The 19,894-nt window shown below is 43.1% G+C and overlaps 1 protein-coding gene across 1 annotated transcript; it reads right to left on the reverse strand.

The window, feature by feature from the left end:
* Positions 1 to 443: 443 nt before the first annotated feature.
* Positions 444 to 19,792, reverse strand: LOC139421143 (zinc finger protein 652). The gene is made up of 6 exons (XM_071171748.1): positions 19,510 to 19,792; positions 9,890 to 11,371; positions 9,246 to 9,393; positions 7,651 to 7,766; positions 4,066 to 4,210; positions 444 to 2,788 (listed from the first exon to the last, which is right to left on the reverse strand). Exons 2-6 carry the CDS (start codon positions 10,841 to 10,843, stop codon positions 2,187 to 2,189), a joined length of 1,965 nt encoding a protein of 654 aa, XP_071027849.1. The 5' UTR covers positions 10,844 to 11,371; positions 19,510 to 19,792; the 3' UTR covers positions 444 to 2,186.
* Between the last annotated feature and the right edge of the window lie 102 nt (positions 19,793 to 19,894).

Genomic DNA, 19,894 nt, shown 5'->3' on the forward strand with positions numbered 1-19,894 from the left:
TTCACCAGGGTGTGTGCATAGAGGGAGAGACCCAGAGACTATGTAAAGCAGCTTTTGTACAACAGCACCAGAGGGGTTCCATTTTGCCATTACTGAGACATGTTGCTCCTCACCACTCATTCTGATCTGAGAACAGTCCCAGACAGGGTGAAGGGGCGGCGGACAACATCCTGCAACCCACTATCAACAATCCCACAAGACAGAATCTCTCTCTGTTATCCATCAACACTAACAACAACCGGACTGTCAGAACATCATACAATGGGACAGCGGGAACATTCACTCACTCACTCACTCACACACACACACACACACACACACACACACACACACACACACACACACACACACACACACACACACACACACACACACACACACACACACACACACACACACACACACACACACACACACACACACACACACACACACACACACACACACACACACACACACACACACACACACACACACACACACACACACAAAGGTTACATATACCAATGTGATTTCTTTGAGTAAATGTACAACTTGAGTAAATGTATCTACACGAGAAATTGAAACGCATGTTAGACATAATCCTCCAACCTTTCCTATGACTATCACTCAACAGTATGTTCAGAGCGAGGTGAGAACAATTCTTCGGTCTGAAACCGAATGTAGCATATTTCAAGAAATTATTACTCGAAAATAACATATTTGATTGCTAAACCGTTAGCCAATATCCCTCCATCTAGGCAACATTCAACGTGTTTTGATTCATCATTATTTGCCAACGTGGGCGATAGGGCCTCAATGTTTGTGTAACCTAAAACTAAGAGAAGAAACTGTTACATTTACAAACAAGTGTCATGCTCCACACCAAGCTGTGGAATCTAGGCTGGTTGGGGAAAAATACATATTTTTCAGTTATGAGTTGTGCTGAAAAAGTCAGAATGTGTTCTATTGGCCTTTTACAGGGTGACCCGTATCATCATCATCATCATCATCATCATCTCGGCAGCAGCAGCGGGAGAGACAGAGGAGCGAGAGACGGAGAAAGAAAGAGATAGAGAAAGAAAGCGAGAGAGACAGAAGAGAGACGCGAGGTCCAGGTTGGGTCGTATGTGAGGACCCGTCACAGTGGCAGTATTTAACTGTTTTGATGACAGAAGACAAACAAGAAAATACACAAAAAAACAGCAGAATCCCTTGACAAGCATTGTGTGAGAAGTGAGACCAGTGATGTCATACTGCTTTTTGAAGTGTGTGTGTATGTACATGGCGGCACGTTCAGGATCATCAGGTTTGTTCTGTTGGGAACATTTGACCTTGTCAGCTCGAAGGCTGTATGTCAGTCAAGAAGACAAATCCCAGAACTGCATCACAACAACACAACCAATCCCACTCTGCTACAGTACAGTCCAGATGTTACGAGATCTAGCCTGTGTATAGAAGTGTGTAGTACTGCAATGGAAAGCACCAATTAACCAGAATCTCTGTCGCAACAGACTAGTAGTAGCACTAACAGCCATTTTCGAACTTCCCCACTGTGACCTGTGGCAGTGATTCCTGGCCTACTGCTGGTAGAGCCAGTGTGGAATGCCTCAGGAGACAGTGGGAGACCCAGTTGGCACCAGGATGGTAAACATTCAACGAGAACTTGGTGACCCCATGGTCCTACGGGTCAGCCTTAGGACTTACAATTCCCCCAGAACTGTGCAACCGTTGTTTAAGTCAGTTGACATGAAGGACTAAGTTGATGAAATGGATCTGTTCTGATCCGCTACCTGGATAAGGAACCACTAGCAGAATAATGACATTAGCAACCGTCAGTGGAGAGGATAAAATGGACACAAACAAGGGATAACTCACATACCGGTACACACACAGCCTTCTACCATGGGAGGCAGGTTGTCTTAGAATACAGGATTTTCTAAGAATATTTTCACAAGAAAAGATATGAGCAAGAGGTTGTAAAATCTGTGTCAGTTGACCTGGGTCTCTAGCTAAGTGGGTCACTCACTTATCTAAAGTGTAGACTGAAAGTGTACCTGTCTGTATCCCTCACACACTGGTGTGTACTGAGCTCTGAGTGTCTTGTTCATATCAGTCTTCGAGGGGCCGCTCTACACCAGGGGCCAGGGAGAGTTGGGGTGGGGGTAATCGAGGTGTGGCAGGCAGGCCTGGAGCCCACATAGGGTTCAGTGATGCTGGGGGGCCCCAGGCCCCTTGTCCTGTGGTGCCATGTAACGCAGGTAGCTGCTGTCCTCCTGTCCACAGTGGGTGAGGGGCTCGCTCTTGAAGAGTGCGGGGGGCGGGGAGACGGGGGGCACAGGCAGGAGGTGGTGGGGCAGAGGGAGTGCTTGCAGGGGCGTGCCGGGGTGGTGCTGCTGTTGTTGCGATGTTTGGTGGTGAGGGAGATGGTGAGAGGGGGTCATGTGCAGATGGGAGAAGGTGGGGTGGCCCACGGGTGCGCGTGGGGGAAGAGCCCCCCCTGTCGGGCTGAGGCCCAGAGGGGTGGAGGTGGTGGCAGCTAAGGGGGCGAGGCCCGGGCCGGGGCCAGAGGAGGAGGTGGCAGAGAGGTGGAGAGGCAGGGGGAGGCTGCTGGCCTGCAGGGTCACAGGGCTGGTGACCCGGAAGCACTTCTCCTTGTGGGCCTTGAGCATGTTGGAGAAGCGGAAGCGCTGGCTGCACAACTCGCAGGGGTAGGGCTTCTCTCCTGTGTGAGTGCGGCGGTGGCGCTTCATGTTGGGCCGGCTGGTGAAGCTCTTCCCACAGATCTCACAGATGAATGGCTTCTCTCCTGCAGGAGACGGGGACAGAGAGAAAGGAGAGAGAGCGCGAGGAGATGGGTGATTTAGTCCCTGACTCTCCTTAATTAGTTTAACTTTCACACGTCACCGAACTTCATGCATGAGAAGAATAATATACCACCTGGCAACACTTTGTCCTGTGCTGATTAAACCATCTCTGAACTTTATGAAGAAGTTAACTTTACAATCAGACAATGTCCCTGTAGGAGAGCATGAGGGGTCATTGCTGTCTAACCACCCACTCAGCAGGCAGCGATGCCAGTTCACACTTTGGGATGAGAGGAGATGAGAAAATGAACAACGGCTGTCCATTCGAGAGCTGCTCTCATTAACCTTTCATTCAATGTGCCCGTTACCACCCCCGTACACTCATTCACAGCACACTCAAAGCATCTCTCGGCTTTAATCTGAGCTGCATGTTTTCTGAGAGGCTCCGGTAAACCATTTAAAGTATGACAGTGAATCATTTAATTGTGACAAATTATACTGGAGCCTTTTGTTAATGTCCTGCAACTTCTGTGTAGTAGGTAAGTTCCAGAGGAAAGGATAAACCTTGGGGGGGGAAGAAGGAAAAAGAAGGACGAAGAAGAAGAGTGTGTATTACAAGGCATCACTGGGTGTGTCTGACCACAGGAGGCCAAATCGGTCAGCGGCGGCCAAGAGAGGGTAAAATAATTACACCTTACAAAGAGAACCACCAGGGAGTGCAGGGAATCCACCCACACTAGGGAGGGAGAAATTAAAAGGACTGAAAAAGAACATGCCTGGTCCCGATGTTCTGCTTTGGAAAAGGAGAAAAGTATCAGGGGAGAAAATGTAAGATGTAATATAGAATGCGTCAGGGTAGTCATTAGAAGTAGACATGGCGGAGAGGTACCACTGATGCTTTGCCACCCTCTCATTATAGAGGCTGGGCGAGGTCTCGGTACTGTTCGCCTTGAGACGCCCCGTTGCTTTCCTTTTATAGAGCATCTACGGAGACTAACTGACTAGGGATCAAGACTGAAGGCCATGCAGACTCTCCAGTAAATGGGACGGCTTTGGTCAGGGAGAACCTCCGAATGTTGACGAATGAAGAGGTCTGGCTTCTAACGTTATTGAAAGACCAGCGTCTGAATATTTGGTTTCAAACATTTTGATGACATGAAAAAGCTCAAAGGCTTTTATAGTCCTTGGAGGGTGAGCTTCGTAATTGCACGTTTGTGTCACACAAATTCCTCAGTGAGTGTGTGAGAGTGTAAACTGGTGTGTGTTCACTGTGTCTTACCTGTGTGTGTTTTCATGTGCTCGTCAAAGTACTGCTTCATGTTGAAGTCCTTGCCACACCACTGACACATGAACTGCTTGTGTCCGATGTGGATGCTCATGTGGGAGCGTAGCTGGTACTTATACTGGAACCTCTCAGCACAGTTCTATAGAGAGACAGGGAGGAGAGAGAGAGACATTTAGGGTGTCCCAAACGGCAACCTATTCCCTAGTAAGTGCACTACTTTTGACCAGGGCCCATAGGGGGTGGTAGTACACTATATATGGAAATAGGGTGCCATTTGAGACGTAGCCATTTAGACGACATAGCACGTACACAATCATTCCTGGAATGGAAATTCACGAGGGCTACTGTATAACACGGTCTCATCAGCCCAGCCATGCCATTTATAAACTTGATCTCCACTATAAAACGCATCTAGACATTATCTCATTTCTTTTAGACTAACATTTATTTTTCAACAATGGAGATTTGCGTAAACCTTGCTGTCTAGCTCTCTGACATTTGCAACATTGTTTCAATATTCAAATTTGATCTCCAGGTGTCCTGTAGTAATGAACGAGTCGGGAAAGGACAGACAGGCAGCGTTTCTCTGCCAGTCGAAATCAGGCTTATAAACTGCGTGTACATGTCACACATGGCTAGTAGAACGCCAAACTCTTCACTGAGACCATGCTGAGACATCAATCCATGGGTGAGTCGGTACCACATTTTCATTTGTGCCAAAATCTAATTGAAAGAAAAGTTGTATTGCAAATATAAAAGGCTATGGTCCGAAACAGGCTTTTAGAAGTGCTGTTTTTATTTGATAACTTATCGTTAATGCCGGCTTTGCTGTGCTTTTCCAATACATAAGCACCTCCCATTCCTAGCGATTAAATAATCGTATTAAGTAATAGAAAAGTTTTACTGAGTGTGAAGTTTCAAATGCATTCTGTCATTACTAAATGTGTAATGGGATAGGTATTTTAACATGACAATTTAATATTCAGTCGTCTTCCTCAAATGAAGGGGATGATGACGCAATCTATGCGAGAGGGAATAAATCTGAATATATTGGTCCTCAACTTACGGCTCAGACACTTCAAGCAGTAGAAATAGAGTTACTTGCCCCAGGGCAGGTAGTTATGAAGGAATCTTTGCCATAGAAATGTACCTTGCTAAAAGGTGAGCCTCGTTGTACCGGTTATCCAGAGTTGAACTCAGAGTTGACCGAAGTTACCTCTTTAACTGCTCAAACCTGATTTGCAGTATAGAGCTCTGCTGATTAAACGGTCCTATGCAGATAGTTACTGGTTGAAAAAAAACGAATCAGGAATTAACATTTGTTTTCAAAATGTTTTCACACTTTTACAGTGTTAGTTTCATCAGCTGTTGTACAACAATATTATACAAAACACAGGAAAAACAGAGTTTTGACTGCACTGGGTCTTTAAAAAGTAAACAGTCCAAAATTCCAGTCTGTATTTTTATTCCAATTATTCTCTACACCATGTGTATTCATGGTCTGCTAATGTTTGACATGGACATGTTACACCAGCTAGCCGTTGCTCCAACTGTGTGACCGTAAACATTTAGGGATAGTTTATATGTAGTCAAGTGTGCCTTGGTTCAATAGTAATCCCCATTTTGGAGCAGTCACAGGAGAGCAGGCCATATTTCTCTGTTCAAACAACCCATAGTTGTCTGAATCCTGCTCAGTTTGTCTGAGTTAGCCATTCAAAACTTACCAGCTAGAAGTCAATATTTAAGGATTCTAATACAAATTAGAGGTCGACCGATTATGATTTTTCAACACCGATACCGATTATTGGAGGCCCAAAAAAGCCGATACCGATTAATCGGCCAATTTTTTGCTTTTATTTATTTGTAATAATGACAGTTACAACAATACTGAATGAACACTTATTTTAACTTAATATAATACATCAATAAAATCAATTTAGCCTCAAATAAATAATGAAACATGTTCAATTTGGTTTAAATAATGCAAAAACAAAGTGTTGGAGAAGAAAGTAATATTTGCCATGTAAAAATGTGTGCCATGTAAAAATGTGCCATTTAAAAATGTGCCATGTAAAAAAGCTAACGTTTAAGTTCCTTGCTCAGAACATGAGAACATATGAAAGTTGGTGGTTCCTTTTAATATGAGACTTCAATATTCCAAGGTAAGAGGTTTTAGGTTGTAGTTAATATAGTATTTATAGGACTATTTCTCTCTATACCATTTGTATTTCATATACCTTTGACTATTGGATGTTCTTATAGGCACTATAGTATTGCCAGTGTAACAGTATAGCTTCTTGCCACACTTCCGTCATAATTAAGTGTGGCAAGTGTGGCACACTTCCGTCATAATTACGTAAAATTCTGGCAAATTAGTTCACAATGAGCCAGGCAGCCCAAACTGTTGCATATGACTCAATTTCACCTGGTTAATATTGCCTGCTAAACTGGATTAGTAGTTATAACTAGTGATTATGATTGATTGTTTTTTATAAGATAAGTTTAATGCTAGCTAGCAATTTACCTTGGCTTCTACTGCATTCACGTAACAGGCAGGCTCCTGGTGGAGTGCAATGGTTAGAGCGTTGGACTAGTTAACTGTACGGTTGCAAGATTGGATCCCCTGAGCTGACAAGGTGAAAATCTGTCGTCTGCCCCTGAACAAGGCAGTTAACCCACCGTTCCTAGGCTGTCATTGAAAATAAGAATGTGTTCTTAACGGACTTGCCTAGTTAAATAAAGGTATAAAAAAAGAAAAAAGAAATCGGAAATCAGCGCCCAAAAACACCACTTTCCGATTGTTATGAAAACTTGAAATCGGCCCCAATTAAATCGGCCATTCCGATTAATCGGCCGACCTCTAATACAAATACATTAAAAATGGACACTATTCATACTCTGATGAAACACTGTCCTTATAAAACAAATATTCATGAAAAAAGTGTATACACTCTATAAAGTAATCTTGAACTTAGTCTTCTCCAGACCGAAAGCAGGTGGATGTTCTATTTAAAAACTCTCCACCCGTCATGCATGAATGAAGATTTGGTATTGAAGGGTTTCTGTAACTGGTATATTGCCACTTATTGGTGTTCCATATCCCCATCTAGTGGTCTCTCTAGTGCCCCTACTCTATTACAATCCTGTGTTACATATTCTGAACAAATGTTCACATGGTATATGTAACAGTAATATTTGATGATATTTCTCTTTTCCCTTTCGTATATAATCTAGATCAGGCATTCTATGGTACAATTGTTCTGATGTGTTTTCTTGCCTGATCATGTGACATATGCAATTATCCTTGAAACAAAGCCAGACGTGCCTGCCGACAATTCCAACTGATGATGGCCTGAGGCCGAAACGTTTGTGTTTTGTTTTCACCTTTCATTTATGCACTATGATGTTTATTGAAACATCTTTATTTTGCTTTCAAGCCTCAGTTTTGGATATATATATTTTTTGACAGTGTGTGTGTGTCCATCTCTTCCAATACCCTATAAAGTGAAATAAATCTTCTGTTTCAGTCTGTGTTTGAGTGTGGGAAGGACAGTGCGACTGCAAGTCTAAACAGCTCACCTCACAGCGGAAGGGCTTCTCCCCAGAGTGCTGCAGCGAGTGAACCTTCAGGGACATGCTGCGCTTGAACGACTTGCCACAGGTCTCACAGGTGAACGGCATGTCTTTAGTGTGAGCTGCAGAGAGGAAGGAACAGGTTAAAGGTGGGTGCCAACCAGAGCGGGACAGGGGATAGATATTGGGGCCGTTAAAACAGTGATTCATCGTGCTCAAAAGTGAAGAGTATTCATTTTCTCGCTCTCGATAAAAGAGAGCTTTGAATGTTGCTCCATGAAAGAGCTAGAAAGGCAAAAGAGGGTGAGTTAGTTCCAATTGATACAGATGTACAGAGCCTTGCAAAAGTATTCATACCCCTTGGATTTCTTCACATTTTAATGATACGAAGTGGGCTTAAAATGGATTTAAAATGTCATTTTTCTGTCAACAATCTACTCAAAATATCAAAGTGGAAGAATAATTCCATATAGATAACTAAAATATACTTGTTGCCTAAGTATCTAGCCCCTTTGTTTAAGCAAGCATAAATGAGTTCAGGAGTAAAATGTCTCTTAACAAATCACATAAGCTACATGGACTCACTGTGTGAAATAATAGGGGTTGACATGATTGAGTGACCAACCCTTCCTCTGTCCCCCATACATACCACATATGTATATTATCCCTCAGTCAAGTATTGGATTTCAAGCACAGATTGAACTACAAAGACCAGGGAGCTTTTCTAAAGCCTGATGGGAGAAAACTGAGGACGGATCAACAACATTGTAGTGACTCCACAACCATGACTTAAATGACAGAGTGAAAAGAGTACAAATGTACAGAATACAAATATTCCAAAACATGCATCTTGTATGCAACAAGGCACTGAAGTAATACTGTAAATGAATACACCTTTTGGCCTAAGTGCAAAGCCTTATGTTTTGGGCAAATCCAACACGAAACGGGATGGAGCTAAGCACAGACAAAATCCTAGAGGAAAACCTGCTTCAGTCTGCTTTACACCAGACACTGGGAGAGGAATTCACCTTTCAGCGAGACAATAACCTACAACACAAGGGCAAATGTACACTGGTTGCTTACCAAGAAGACAGTGAATGTTCCTGAGTGGCCAAGTGACAGTTTTGACTTAAATCTGCTTGAAAATCTATGGCAAGACTTCAGAAATGACTGGCCATGCTCTGTAACATCTTGACAGAGCTTGAAGAATTATGAAAAGAATAATGGGCTAATATTGCACAACAAAAGGTGTGTAAAGCTCTTATAGACTTACCCAAGAAAACTCACGGTTGTAATCACTGCCAAAGGTGTCATCTAACATATATCCCCTCAGGGAGCTGAATACTTATGCAACAACTATATTTTTTTGTTATTTAACTCATATTAATCTTTTTTTTTTTTATGTTAAAAATGTTCTTCTACTTTGACAGAGTATTTTGTGTAGGTTGTTGTCAAATTTAAATCAATTTTAATCCCACTTTGTAACAAAATGTGAAGAAACCCAAGGCGGAAGAATACTTTACCAAGGCAATGCACATCCTATTAGGGACATTTGGGAGTTACCAGAAAGAGCAGGAACAGACTAACTGGAGTCCACCTACCAACCATGTGCTTGCGGACATGAGCCATCGTGTAGAACTTCTTGTCACAGATCTCACAGGCAAACTTCTTCTCTGCGTAGCCGTGCACGATCTTGATGTGCTCGTGCAGCGACCACAGCTTCTTGAAAGACTTGTTGCAGGAGACGCACTGAGCAGCAGAACACCACACACAGATGACACATTCAGTAATGTTGTTTTGTGCCATTGATTACCCTGACACAATCTAAGAACAGGAGGAAGCAGCTGAGACAATCACTGTCTGGAGCTGCAGGTGGTATTTCCCACACTGCTGTAACAGTATCTGCCTAGGCTGGTTCCTAACGCTCCGATTCCCTCTGCTGGACAAAAACGTTTCTTACATCCTTCAAGCCCCAGAAATCTGGCCTTGATGACAGACAGATTTCACTGTACCTGGTACGTAACTGTAGCCAATGTACCCAATCAATGGAGTCGTTTTGATTGCTCAGGTCAAAAACACCTTGTACAGTTAATTAAAAACCAGCGACCAGGTCTGCGTCCCAAATGGCCCGCTATTCCCTACATAGTGCACTACTTTTGACCAGGGCTCCATATGGCGCTGGTCAAAAGTGGTAAACTGTATAGGGAATAGGGGGTCATTTGGGACACGCTCCAGCTCTCCTTACCTGGATGTTCTTTTCACAGTCAGTCTGCTGGTGTAAGGCCAGCTCACTCTCCAGGACAAACTTCTTGCCACACTTGTCACAGATTTGCATGCGTCTGTGTGTGACATTCATGTGCTTCTCCAGGTACCAGCGGGTGTTGAAGACACGGGGGCACTTCTCACACGCCAGCGTCTCCCGCTCCTCCCCATCCGCTTTATCCCCTGTGGCAGAGCCACCTGAGGGGGTCCCCTTGCCCTCCCTGGCAGTCCGGCGTGTCCTCTTGGGCGGCTGGGTGGTCTTCTTCCGTCGGCCCCTGGTAGTCATGCCGGTGGTGCTCAGAGCGGTGCACTGGGTCTTCCTCCGGGACTGGCTGGTAGCGGGGACCACCCCACGCCGAGCCCTCTTGGCTCTCGTTCTACGACTCTCTATTTCTTCCTCCTCTTCAACTTCATCTTCTTCCACATCTTCCTCATCTTCTTCCTCCTCCTCCTCCTCCTCCTCGCTGCAGTGTCTCTCTGAGGCATCGGTTTGGGGGGCGGACTTGTCCCCCTTTGATACGTTAAGTGTCTGATTATTCAGGTTGACCTCCACGATGATCTGCTCCCGATTGAATGACTCCTCCTCTTCCTCTGAGTCCTCGGAGGTGCCCCCATTGCCTGCCTGGGCCCCCTGCGCACCACCCTCCTGCCCTACTGTCCCCTCTCTGTAGTACTGCTGCTGGGGGGAGGTAACATGCTGCGGGGACAGCTGACTGGGAGTCTGGTCACCCATGGGGGTCTTGGCTGCCATCTTGTTGTCCACTAGCACAGAGTAAGGCTTGCCCCCACCCTCCCGCTTGTACAGCTTGCCCGTTAGGTCCAGGTCTGGGGCGGGGGAGTGGTAGTAGGACTGGGCCACCTGCTGCGTTCTGCGCCCCTCCTGTGACATCCCACCTGGACTGGACACCTCTCCCTTCAGGCTCTGGCAGGATTTCATGTGTGTGGGAGGGGAAGACTGTAGTAGTGCTAGTTGAAGCTTAGCCAGAGGTTTGTTAGCAGTGTTGGTATTCTTAAACTGTGAGAGTAACCTCGCTGTGTTGTAAGGAGGGGCAGGGGGAACGGAAACAATCCCCCACCCCTCCCGCCACTGAGGAGACAGGAAGGAGGAAGGGGCGAAGGGAAGAAAGCGTCACCCAGATTCAAACAGGGGATCCATGCTCACCACAGGACAAAGGCTGAGGACAGACCGTGAGTGGCATTCTGCTACAAGCTTAGGCTTCTGTTGAGCTTGAATCTCAAAGTGTCTCTGGAAGCTGGGGTGTCTGCTCTTCAACCTCGATGAGGTTTTGGTCTCTCCGCAGATGAAGCCTCTCAGGTTAGTCTCTCACTCGAGGCTGTCAGTGTTATACTGTCCGTTAGGGCTTCAGTCTTTAAGCTTCTGTCTTGAGGGTGAGCTTCACGCCGGACGTTGAGCTGCAGTCAGAACTTCTGTGCCTCGTTTCAGGAGCCATCTGCAATCTGCCGCCTGTGAGAGCAAGAGAAATGGAGAACGAGAGATTAGGCTCAATTCGGTGACAAGCGAGTGGTGCTGCCTCAGAGTGAGTGTGTCTGATGTGAAACTACAACCTGGGGAAGGCGTTGTGAACTGAGACTGAGCCATGCTTCACCGCAACCGTTTCACTGGCATGTGTGAACATCCAAACCACACGCATCAGAGCTCTGTGAGAGAGGACTTAACCCCAAACACAGTCCTCCTGCTCTTCACAATCTATTCATGCTTTCAGGTCAAGTCATTTTTCATTAATCTCAACATCTTGTTAACCAGACTTGATATTTGCCATCCTCTCATCCGCTCACATTTAATCAGAAAACCCATCTTCCATCTCAACCCGGCTTTCAAAACACCAGTTTCACAAATCAATACCTCAATCTCAGCTTTCACAATTCAATAGCGGTCACACTTAACACACTGACTTGCCTAGTTAAATAACGGTTCAATAAAACTAAATAAATACACTGACATATATATAACAATATTCATAAGCTGGTATGAAATACACAATATTGCTTTATTTACTTTGCTTTTATTTAACCAGGTAAGTCATTGAGAACACATTCTCTTCTACAATAACGATTAATGACGAAGCAATGAATATTGGCAATCATGTAGGCCTATCTTTCGACAAACTTACTGAAAAAGTAAGCAATCTGCTCTTCCAGGTGTTTCAATTGGCTTCTTGAACTCTGATTAGGGGGTGTGCTACTATGTATGATTTGCAATCGTACCTTAACGGCTATAAAATGTCATTTGGCCCCCCCCCCACCCACCCTTCCCCTCTATTGTGGCAGTTACGAAGCACAAAATAACCACAGCATGGGAGCTGTAAATGAGTTCAACCACAGGAAACTGTACATCAGCTTCTCTGTTTGAGTGAGTGATTGAGTAAGCCTGCACAGCGCATGTGTGCAAGTGATCAAAGAACAAAAAAATATACTGTTTGTAAATGTAAACAAAGATCTTGCAATATCCTTGTTGCTTGGCTTTTGAGGGGTTGTTTACTGTCCGCCCCTATAACACTGTCATGGCAGTGACCCTCAAGGCACAGTGCAGTGACCCTCAAGGCACAGTACAGTGACCCTCAAGGCACAGTGCAGTGACCCTCAAGGCACAGTGCAGTGACCCTCAAGGCACAGTGCAGTGACCCTCAAGGCACAGTGCAGTGACCCTCAAGGCACAGTGCAGTGACCCTCAAGGCACAGTGCAGTGACCCTCAAGGCACAGTGCGCGAGGAGATGACACTGGTATTGAAACATTTAAGTCAGACATAGCTACAACTTTAAGCTTTTTGTTATTTCCACCATGTATGTTAGACCCCAAAATGACCTTGGGCACGGGACGCTGACTCAGCACTGGGGTTGGCTTCTTGATTTGCAACAACTTCGAGAGCCACTAGAAGAAAAAAGATTTTTAAAATCCTCTCTCATAAACAACAAACATCCTCTGCTCAACGGCCCAGTATAGGTTAACAGTCACAACCCAGCTCCACGATTCTGAGACTTATCAAGCCAAAGAGGCCCTCAAATAACAGATTCCAGCTGGACTGTGTCTGAGGCCGAGCTCCACACACAGCCCCAAACTCTCTGGGTCCACCTCCTCTATCCACTACACTCCAGTTGCGAGAAGTACAATTCTGGAACAGAGCGATTCTAATACACACAAACAAGCACACAGCCTACAGCTGTGTTGACAAAAAAATAAATAGAGGACAGACATGCATAGGCATTTAGACAAAAGCAAAACAATGCACACCCACCCACAACCTTTCTTCCTGTGCATGCTGACTGTCTGATCCTTTCTGAGAAATGGACCGCTCTAGGCGCATTACAACCACAAGAGGAGTGACTGCGCTCCATAGAGCACCTCGTCTCACCTACTGGAGTATTAAACTCCCTCAGATGCTCTCCTGCCCCGTGTGCAGATGTGATGTTATATCTGCCAGAACCAATCCAATAGGCCCTGTACTCTCTGAACAGCTGCTTGTGCACAGGAATGTAGTAGGGTCAGGAAGACAGAGGCCTGTGTGCCTTGATGGTCCCTCTGAGTGGAGTGAGTGTCAAATGAGTCACGGCTTTCCTGATGAGTAGTGCAGGCAGATGTAGGTCTACCTTTACACCAAGGGTTTCAAAATCATTCGGAGGGCTGAGTGTCTGCAGGTTTTCGTTTTTCCTTTCAATTAAGACCGAGAACCAGGTGTGGGGAGTTCCTTACTAATTAGTGACCTTAATTCAATAAAGTACAAGGGTGGAGTGAAAACCCGCAGACACTTGGCCATTTGCGGAATGAGTTTGACACGTGCCTAACATCGAAAGACTGAAGGTTCGTTCTGCTCAGTGAAGATTTGCAACAAAATTACTGGACCAGAACTTATGACAACTTTGCACACCCTTAGTGCTGTTCCGGTCATTAACATGATCAAACAGGGAGTGAGATTTTTTTGGGGGGGGGGCAAGAGAGCATGTGCAAACATTCCACAACCACACACAGGATAGCTGAGGTTATGCAACTCGTATTTAGTAAAATCCTTACTTAGATGAGTCACAGAGTTTCACTCACAATGAGATAGCACGGCCCTTTGATGTGGTGAGCAGGAAGAGAGACGATTTCACAATATCAGTGGTAATTTTACGATTACCTTGTCAGATCTCGAGGTTCAATTCAGTGTAACGTTGATCGTTTATGACTCTGCTTTTTCCAGTTTGGTAGTGCTGAGCGATTCATGCTTTGAGGTTGGTCCTGTTTCAGCTTGAATATTAAAAAAATTCAGTTTTCAATGATTTATTTCTACATTAAATGCACTATGTACAGTTGGAAGTCGGAAGTTTACATACACTTAGGTTGGAATCATTAAAACTAGTTTTTCAATCACTCCAAAAATGTCTTGTTAAACTATAGTTTTGGCAAGTTGGTTAGTACATCCAGTTTGTGCATGACAAGTCATTTTTCCAAACAATTGTTTACAGACAGATTATATCACAATTCAAGTGGGTCAGATGTTTACGAACACTAAGTTGACTGTGCCTTTAAACAGCTTGGAAAGCTTCTGATTGACTCAAATGATGTCAATTAGCCTATTGGAGGTGTACCTGTAGATGTGTTTCAAGGTCTACCTTCAAACTCAATGCCTCTTTGCTTGACATCATGGGAAAAATCAAAAGACTTAAGCCAAAACAGCAGAAAAAAAAATCGTAGTCCGCCACAAGTCAGGTTCATCCTTGGGAGCAATTTCCAAACGCCTGAAGGTACCACGTTCATCTGTACAAACAATAGTACGCAAGTATAAACACCATGGGACAGCGCAGCTGTCATACCGCTCAGAAAGAAGACGTGTTCTGTCTCCTAGAGATGAACGTACTTTGGTGCGAAAAGTGCTAATCAATCCCAGAACAACATAAAAGGACCTTGTGAAGATGCTGGAGAAAAACCGGTACAAAAGTATCTATATCCACAGTAAAACGAGTCGTATATCAGCATAACCTGATAACCTAGTTTAATGCTAGCTAGCATTAAACGGATCTTATAAAAAAAAAAACAATCAATCACTAGTTAACTACACATGGTTGATGATATTACTAGATATTATCTGCCGTGTCCTGCGTTGCATATAATCTGACTGAGCATACAAGCATACAAGTATCTGACTGAGCGGTGGTAGGCAGAAGCAGGCGCGTAAACATTCATTCAAACAGCACTTTTGTGCGTTTTTCCAGCAGCTCTTCGTTTTGCATCAAGCATTGCGCTGTTTATGACTTCAAGCCTATCAACTCCCGAGATGAGGCTGGTGTAACCGAAGTGAAATGGCTAGCTTGTTAGCGTGCGCGCTAATAGTGTTTCAAACATCACTCGCTCTGAGCCTTCTAGTAGTTGTTCCCCTTGATCTGCATGGGTAACGCTGCTTCGATGGTGGCTGTTGTCATTGTGTTGCTGGTTCGAGCCCAGGGAGGAGCGAGGAGAGGGATGGAAGCTATACTGTTACACTGGCAATACTAAAGTGCCTATAAGAACATCTAATAGTCAAAGGTTAATTAAATACAAATGGTATAGAGGGAGTCATAATTCCTATAATAACTACAACCTAAAACTTCTTACCTGGGAATATTGAAGTCTCATTAAAAGGAACCACCAGCTTTCATATGTTCTCATGTTCTGAGCAAGGAACTGAAACGTTAGCTTTCTTACATAGCACATATTGTACTTTTACTTTCTTCTCCAACACTTTGTTTTTGCATTATTTAAACCAAATTGAACATGTTTCATACTTGTATTGATGTATTATATTAAGTTAAAATAAGTGTTTATTCAGGATTGTTGTAATTGTCATTATTACAAATAAAAAAAAATAGGCAGATTTAATCGGTATCTGCTTTTTTGGTCCTCCAATAATCGGTATCCACGTTGAAAAATGATAATCGGTCGACCTCTGGTCTGACAAAAATAGAACTGTTGGGCCATAATGACCATTGTTATGTTCGGAGGTAAAAGGGGGGGAAGCCTTGCAAGCCGAAGAACACCATCCCAACCGTGAAGCACGGGGGTGGCAGCATCATGTTGTTGGGGTGTTTTGCTGCAGGTGGGACTGGTGCACTTCACAAAATAGATGGCATCATGAAAAAGGAAAATTATAGAACATTTGTGGGCAGAACTGAAAAAGCATGTGTGAGTAAGGAGGCCTACAAACCTGACTCAGTTACACCAGCTCTGTCAGGAGGAATGGGCCAAAATTCACCCAACGTATCGTGGGAAGCTTGTGGAAGGCTACCCGAAACATTTGACCCAAGTTGAACAATTTAAAGGCAATGCTACCAAATACTAATTGAGTATGTAAACTTCTGACCCACTGGGAATGTGATGAAAGAAACAAAAGCTGAAATAAATCATTCTCTATACTATCATTCTGACATTTCACATTCTTAAAATAAAAGTGGTGATCCTAACTGACCTAAGACAGCGAATTTTTACCAGGATTAAATGTCAGGAAATGTGAAAAACTGAGTTTAAATGTATTTGGCTAAGGTGTAAGTAAACTTTCAACTTCAACTGTATTATGTAAGTTGAATGCTGTAACACAGAATAAAACAATTAATACAAGTTGCAGTGTGGTAGTGACTACTCATTACTGCTTATCATTTATTAACCATAATTTATTCACATTACTTTAATCAAATATTTCAGTTGTGTATATTACATGTTTTAATTTATGACTATAATTTTCTCTCATCTCTCATCTCTATAGAGCTGCTGCCTATGCAGTCTGACAAATCACTATTTTAGTAGTTCTTCAAAGTAAATATGGCATACTGTTATGACTATCAATCAATTAGATCATGTATTTTCAGGTAGAGATACCTCGAAGCAACTGCTCTCTTTCCCTCTTGATCTCGCATTCTGTATCTTATGTAGCAAGAGTAAAATAAATACTACAGCGCACAGTTCGGCATGATCTGATTTATCTCTAGAGAAATTGTGCAATGCCTGCATTGAGCTCACAGAAAAAAAACAGAACAAATGGAATTCAAATATTTGAACTGACATTGGTCAATTAGTTGTTTAAAAAAAACATGATCGCTCAGCACAACCGTTTGGGCTGCTTTCAAATATTAACTTTGCTCCCTCATCTAAAGTGTCTGCAAGATGGGTTCAAATCCTGTACAGACGGGAATCGCAACTTTATGTAGCTAGTGACATGGGTATGCACCAAAGTGTGTCAGCTGAGTCCTTCCCAGAGGTTTAATTTCATTCACCACTGTTTCAACGCATTATTCTGCAGCATTGAATTCCACCCTCTGTCTGTGGACTTTAATGAGCTTTCCCTTTGAGGCAAATGTGTGAGGGTTCACATTCCTGACTCCAAACTCATAAGACCTTAACCAGCTCACTGTGTTGCGCACAGTAGGGGAGCCCCATGCCCCTGTAGGTATTTGTGCCTAAGCTTTCTCGAGATATAGAAGGGCAGCAGTGGTAGGCAATCACGCTTTAAACCTCCACAGGCCTCTGCTCTGTCATAATCCTCCATCCAAATGCATGGACTACATTTCTTTTTTGCTCTTTCCCTCCCTCAGTGGTGTAAAGTACTTAATAGTACTTACAGGTATTTTTACCTAAGTAGTTTTTTTTGCAGTATCTATACTTTACCATTTATATTTTTGTCAACTTTTACTTCACTACATTCCTAAAGAAAACTATATACTTTTTACTCCACACATTTTCCCTGATACCCAAAAGTACTTGTTACATTTTGAATGCTTAGCAGGACAGGAAAATGATCAAATTCACACATTTATCAAGAGAACATCCCTTGTCATCCCTACTGCCTCTGATCTGGCAGACTCACTAAACACATGCTTTGTTTGTAAATTATGTCTGAGTGTTGGAGTATGCCCCTGGTTATCTGTAAATTAAAATAAACAAGAAAATACTGCCTGGTTCGCTTAATATATGGAATGTGAAATTATATACACTTTAATTGAAGTATATTTTAGCAATTACATTTACTTTTGATACTTAAGTATATTTCAAACCAAATGCTTTTACTGAAGTAGTATTTTACTGGTTGACTTTCACTTTTTATTTATTTTTTTACATTTTCTATTAAGGCATCTTTACTTTTACTCAAGTATGAGAATTAGGTACTTTCCCCACCACAGCCCTCTCTGTGACAACACAGGAAAGGAAGAGGGGAAAGGATCGGATGATGAAATGCAACAATGTAGGCTAATGAGATGGTCCACGGTGACGCTCAGTTTTGACAGATGAGAAGTCTGTCAAACTTAAAACACTAATAACAAACACATACTGAAATCTCTTAAAATACATGCCACAGTGATTAGTGGGAGCTTGCCATTTAGCTACTATTGACAAAAACATCTATCTATGAAGTTGGGTCTGACAATATGATATGAAGGAACTGGAAGCAAAATGTTTGAATGTTGTTTTACAAATGAGGCTATATTCAACACAACGAACGTGTGCATGGCAAAATACACCTAATAAAAGAGTCTGCACAACCGACATGTTGTGCTCAATAAAAGTTGACATTTTGTTTCGCAAGGATCGGCAAGGCAGCAGCTGGGCCTAAATCACGGCTGACACACTGCAAAGCAATCCTTTGCCCCCTACTCAAACATAACAGACTATCTAGCACGAATGCTAACTCTGCTTCGCTTGTAATCAATCTGGCCTAGCTAGCTATTTTGCCAGCTGGCTAGCTAGGTTAACTTGCTAGCTACGTCAATTTGGCGCTGACGCGTTACCAACCCACGATATATTTTCATAATACTAACAGATTGATAAAATACGGATGGCTATATTAGTTGAATCCTACAACCTCCAAAGCAACGCAGATTAACAACGGTTACATGCAGTTTTGTTGGTAACAACCAACTTTAAAAATAAGTGCAAAGGGTTAAACAAAAAGGAAACATTGGTTGGTCAAGACCATCGGACGGAAGGCCGTTCGGCTAGCCAATTTATTAGCTAACAAACAACTAACAAGGTATATTCAGTTTACAGTAGCTATCTAAAAACATACGCTTTTATTTTACATTGGTTGGAAATCGACATACTAACAAGACAGAAACCATTTGAATGTATCTACCTAGCTAATCAAACTCGCCGTGCACTGTCCGTTTCACCAGAAATAATACTAGCTTACATAGCTAGCGCAAATGTGAATTACCATGGCACACGGCTAACGTTAGCTAGCAAATCCTAGCTAATCACAGACGACTTTCACTTTTTTTAACCCAAAACCTCCCAGATATAAATCGGCTAAACCGAGATTTTACACTAGTATACACTATTGCAGCATCAAATCTTATACATCGTTTATACAAATCAAGGTTAAATCTGTCAATATTTGTTAATAAAATTGTTTAACAATCATAGCTACAAGAATCTTTTAAATTCGCTCTTCTCCATGAAAAACCTAGCAAGATAGCACACAGCTCGTTACATACTCAATGACGGTTTATTGTCAGCAGTCTAGCTTGATAATAACCAAGACAATACAATCGTTAAGAAAATAATTAATTTGTCTTGCATTGTAGACAAATGTCATGTTTGTAAATAAATTAAAAAATATACAATAACTTGTAGATAAATGTTACCTTCGGTGAGAGCGCCCTCTTTCTCATTTCGTGCAATCAGAGTTGCAGGGATTCTGGAGTGCTGCAGACGCACAAAAAGAGCCAGCTACTGTTGCAGTTCACCACTGTTTGATAATCCTATTGCATGCTCGATTGCAAATGTGTTTACTAATGCATTTTTAGAATGTATGACACTGATATGTTAGCAGAAGACTCGGTGCTACTGTAGATCCATCGCTACGTGGCCCAGCCAAGGTCTCGCTCGCACTAACGTTACTGACTCTCGCTCATCCCAGGCACTGACAGGCAGGCCGCTGTCTGGGTTGGGTAAGCGCGCCACAATTTTTTCGTCTTCTATCCAAACCAGACTGGGCACAATGCGCGCACTCGTGTCTGTCCCCATGTT

The sequence above is a fragment of the Oncorhynchus clarkii genome, chromosome 12 (genome assembly GCF_045791955.1).
Source record: "Oncorhynchus clarkii lewisi isolate Uvic-CL-2024 chromosome 12, UVic_Ocla_1.0, whole genome shotgun sequence".
In the NCBI taxonomy this organism is placed as follows: Eukaryota; Metazoa; Chordata; class Actinopteri; order Salmoniformes; family Salmonidae; genus Oncorhynchus; species Oncorhynchus clarkii.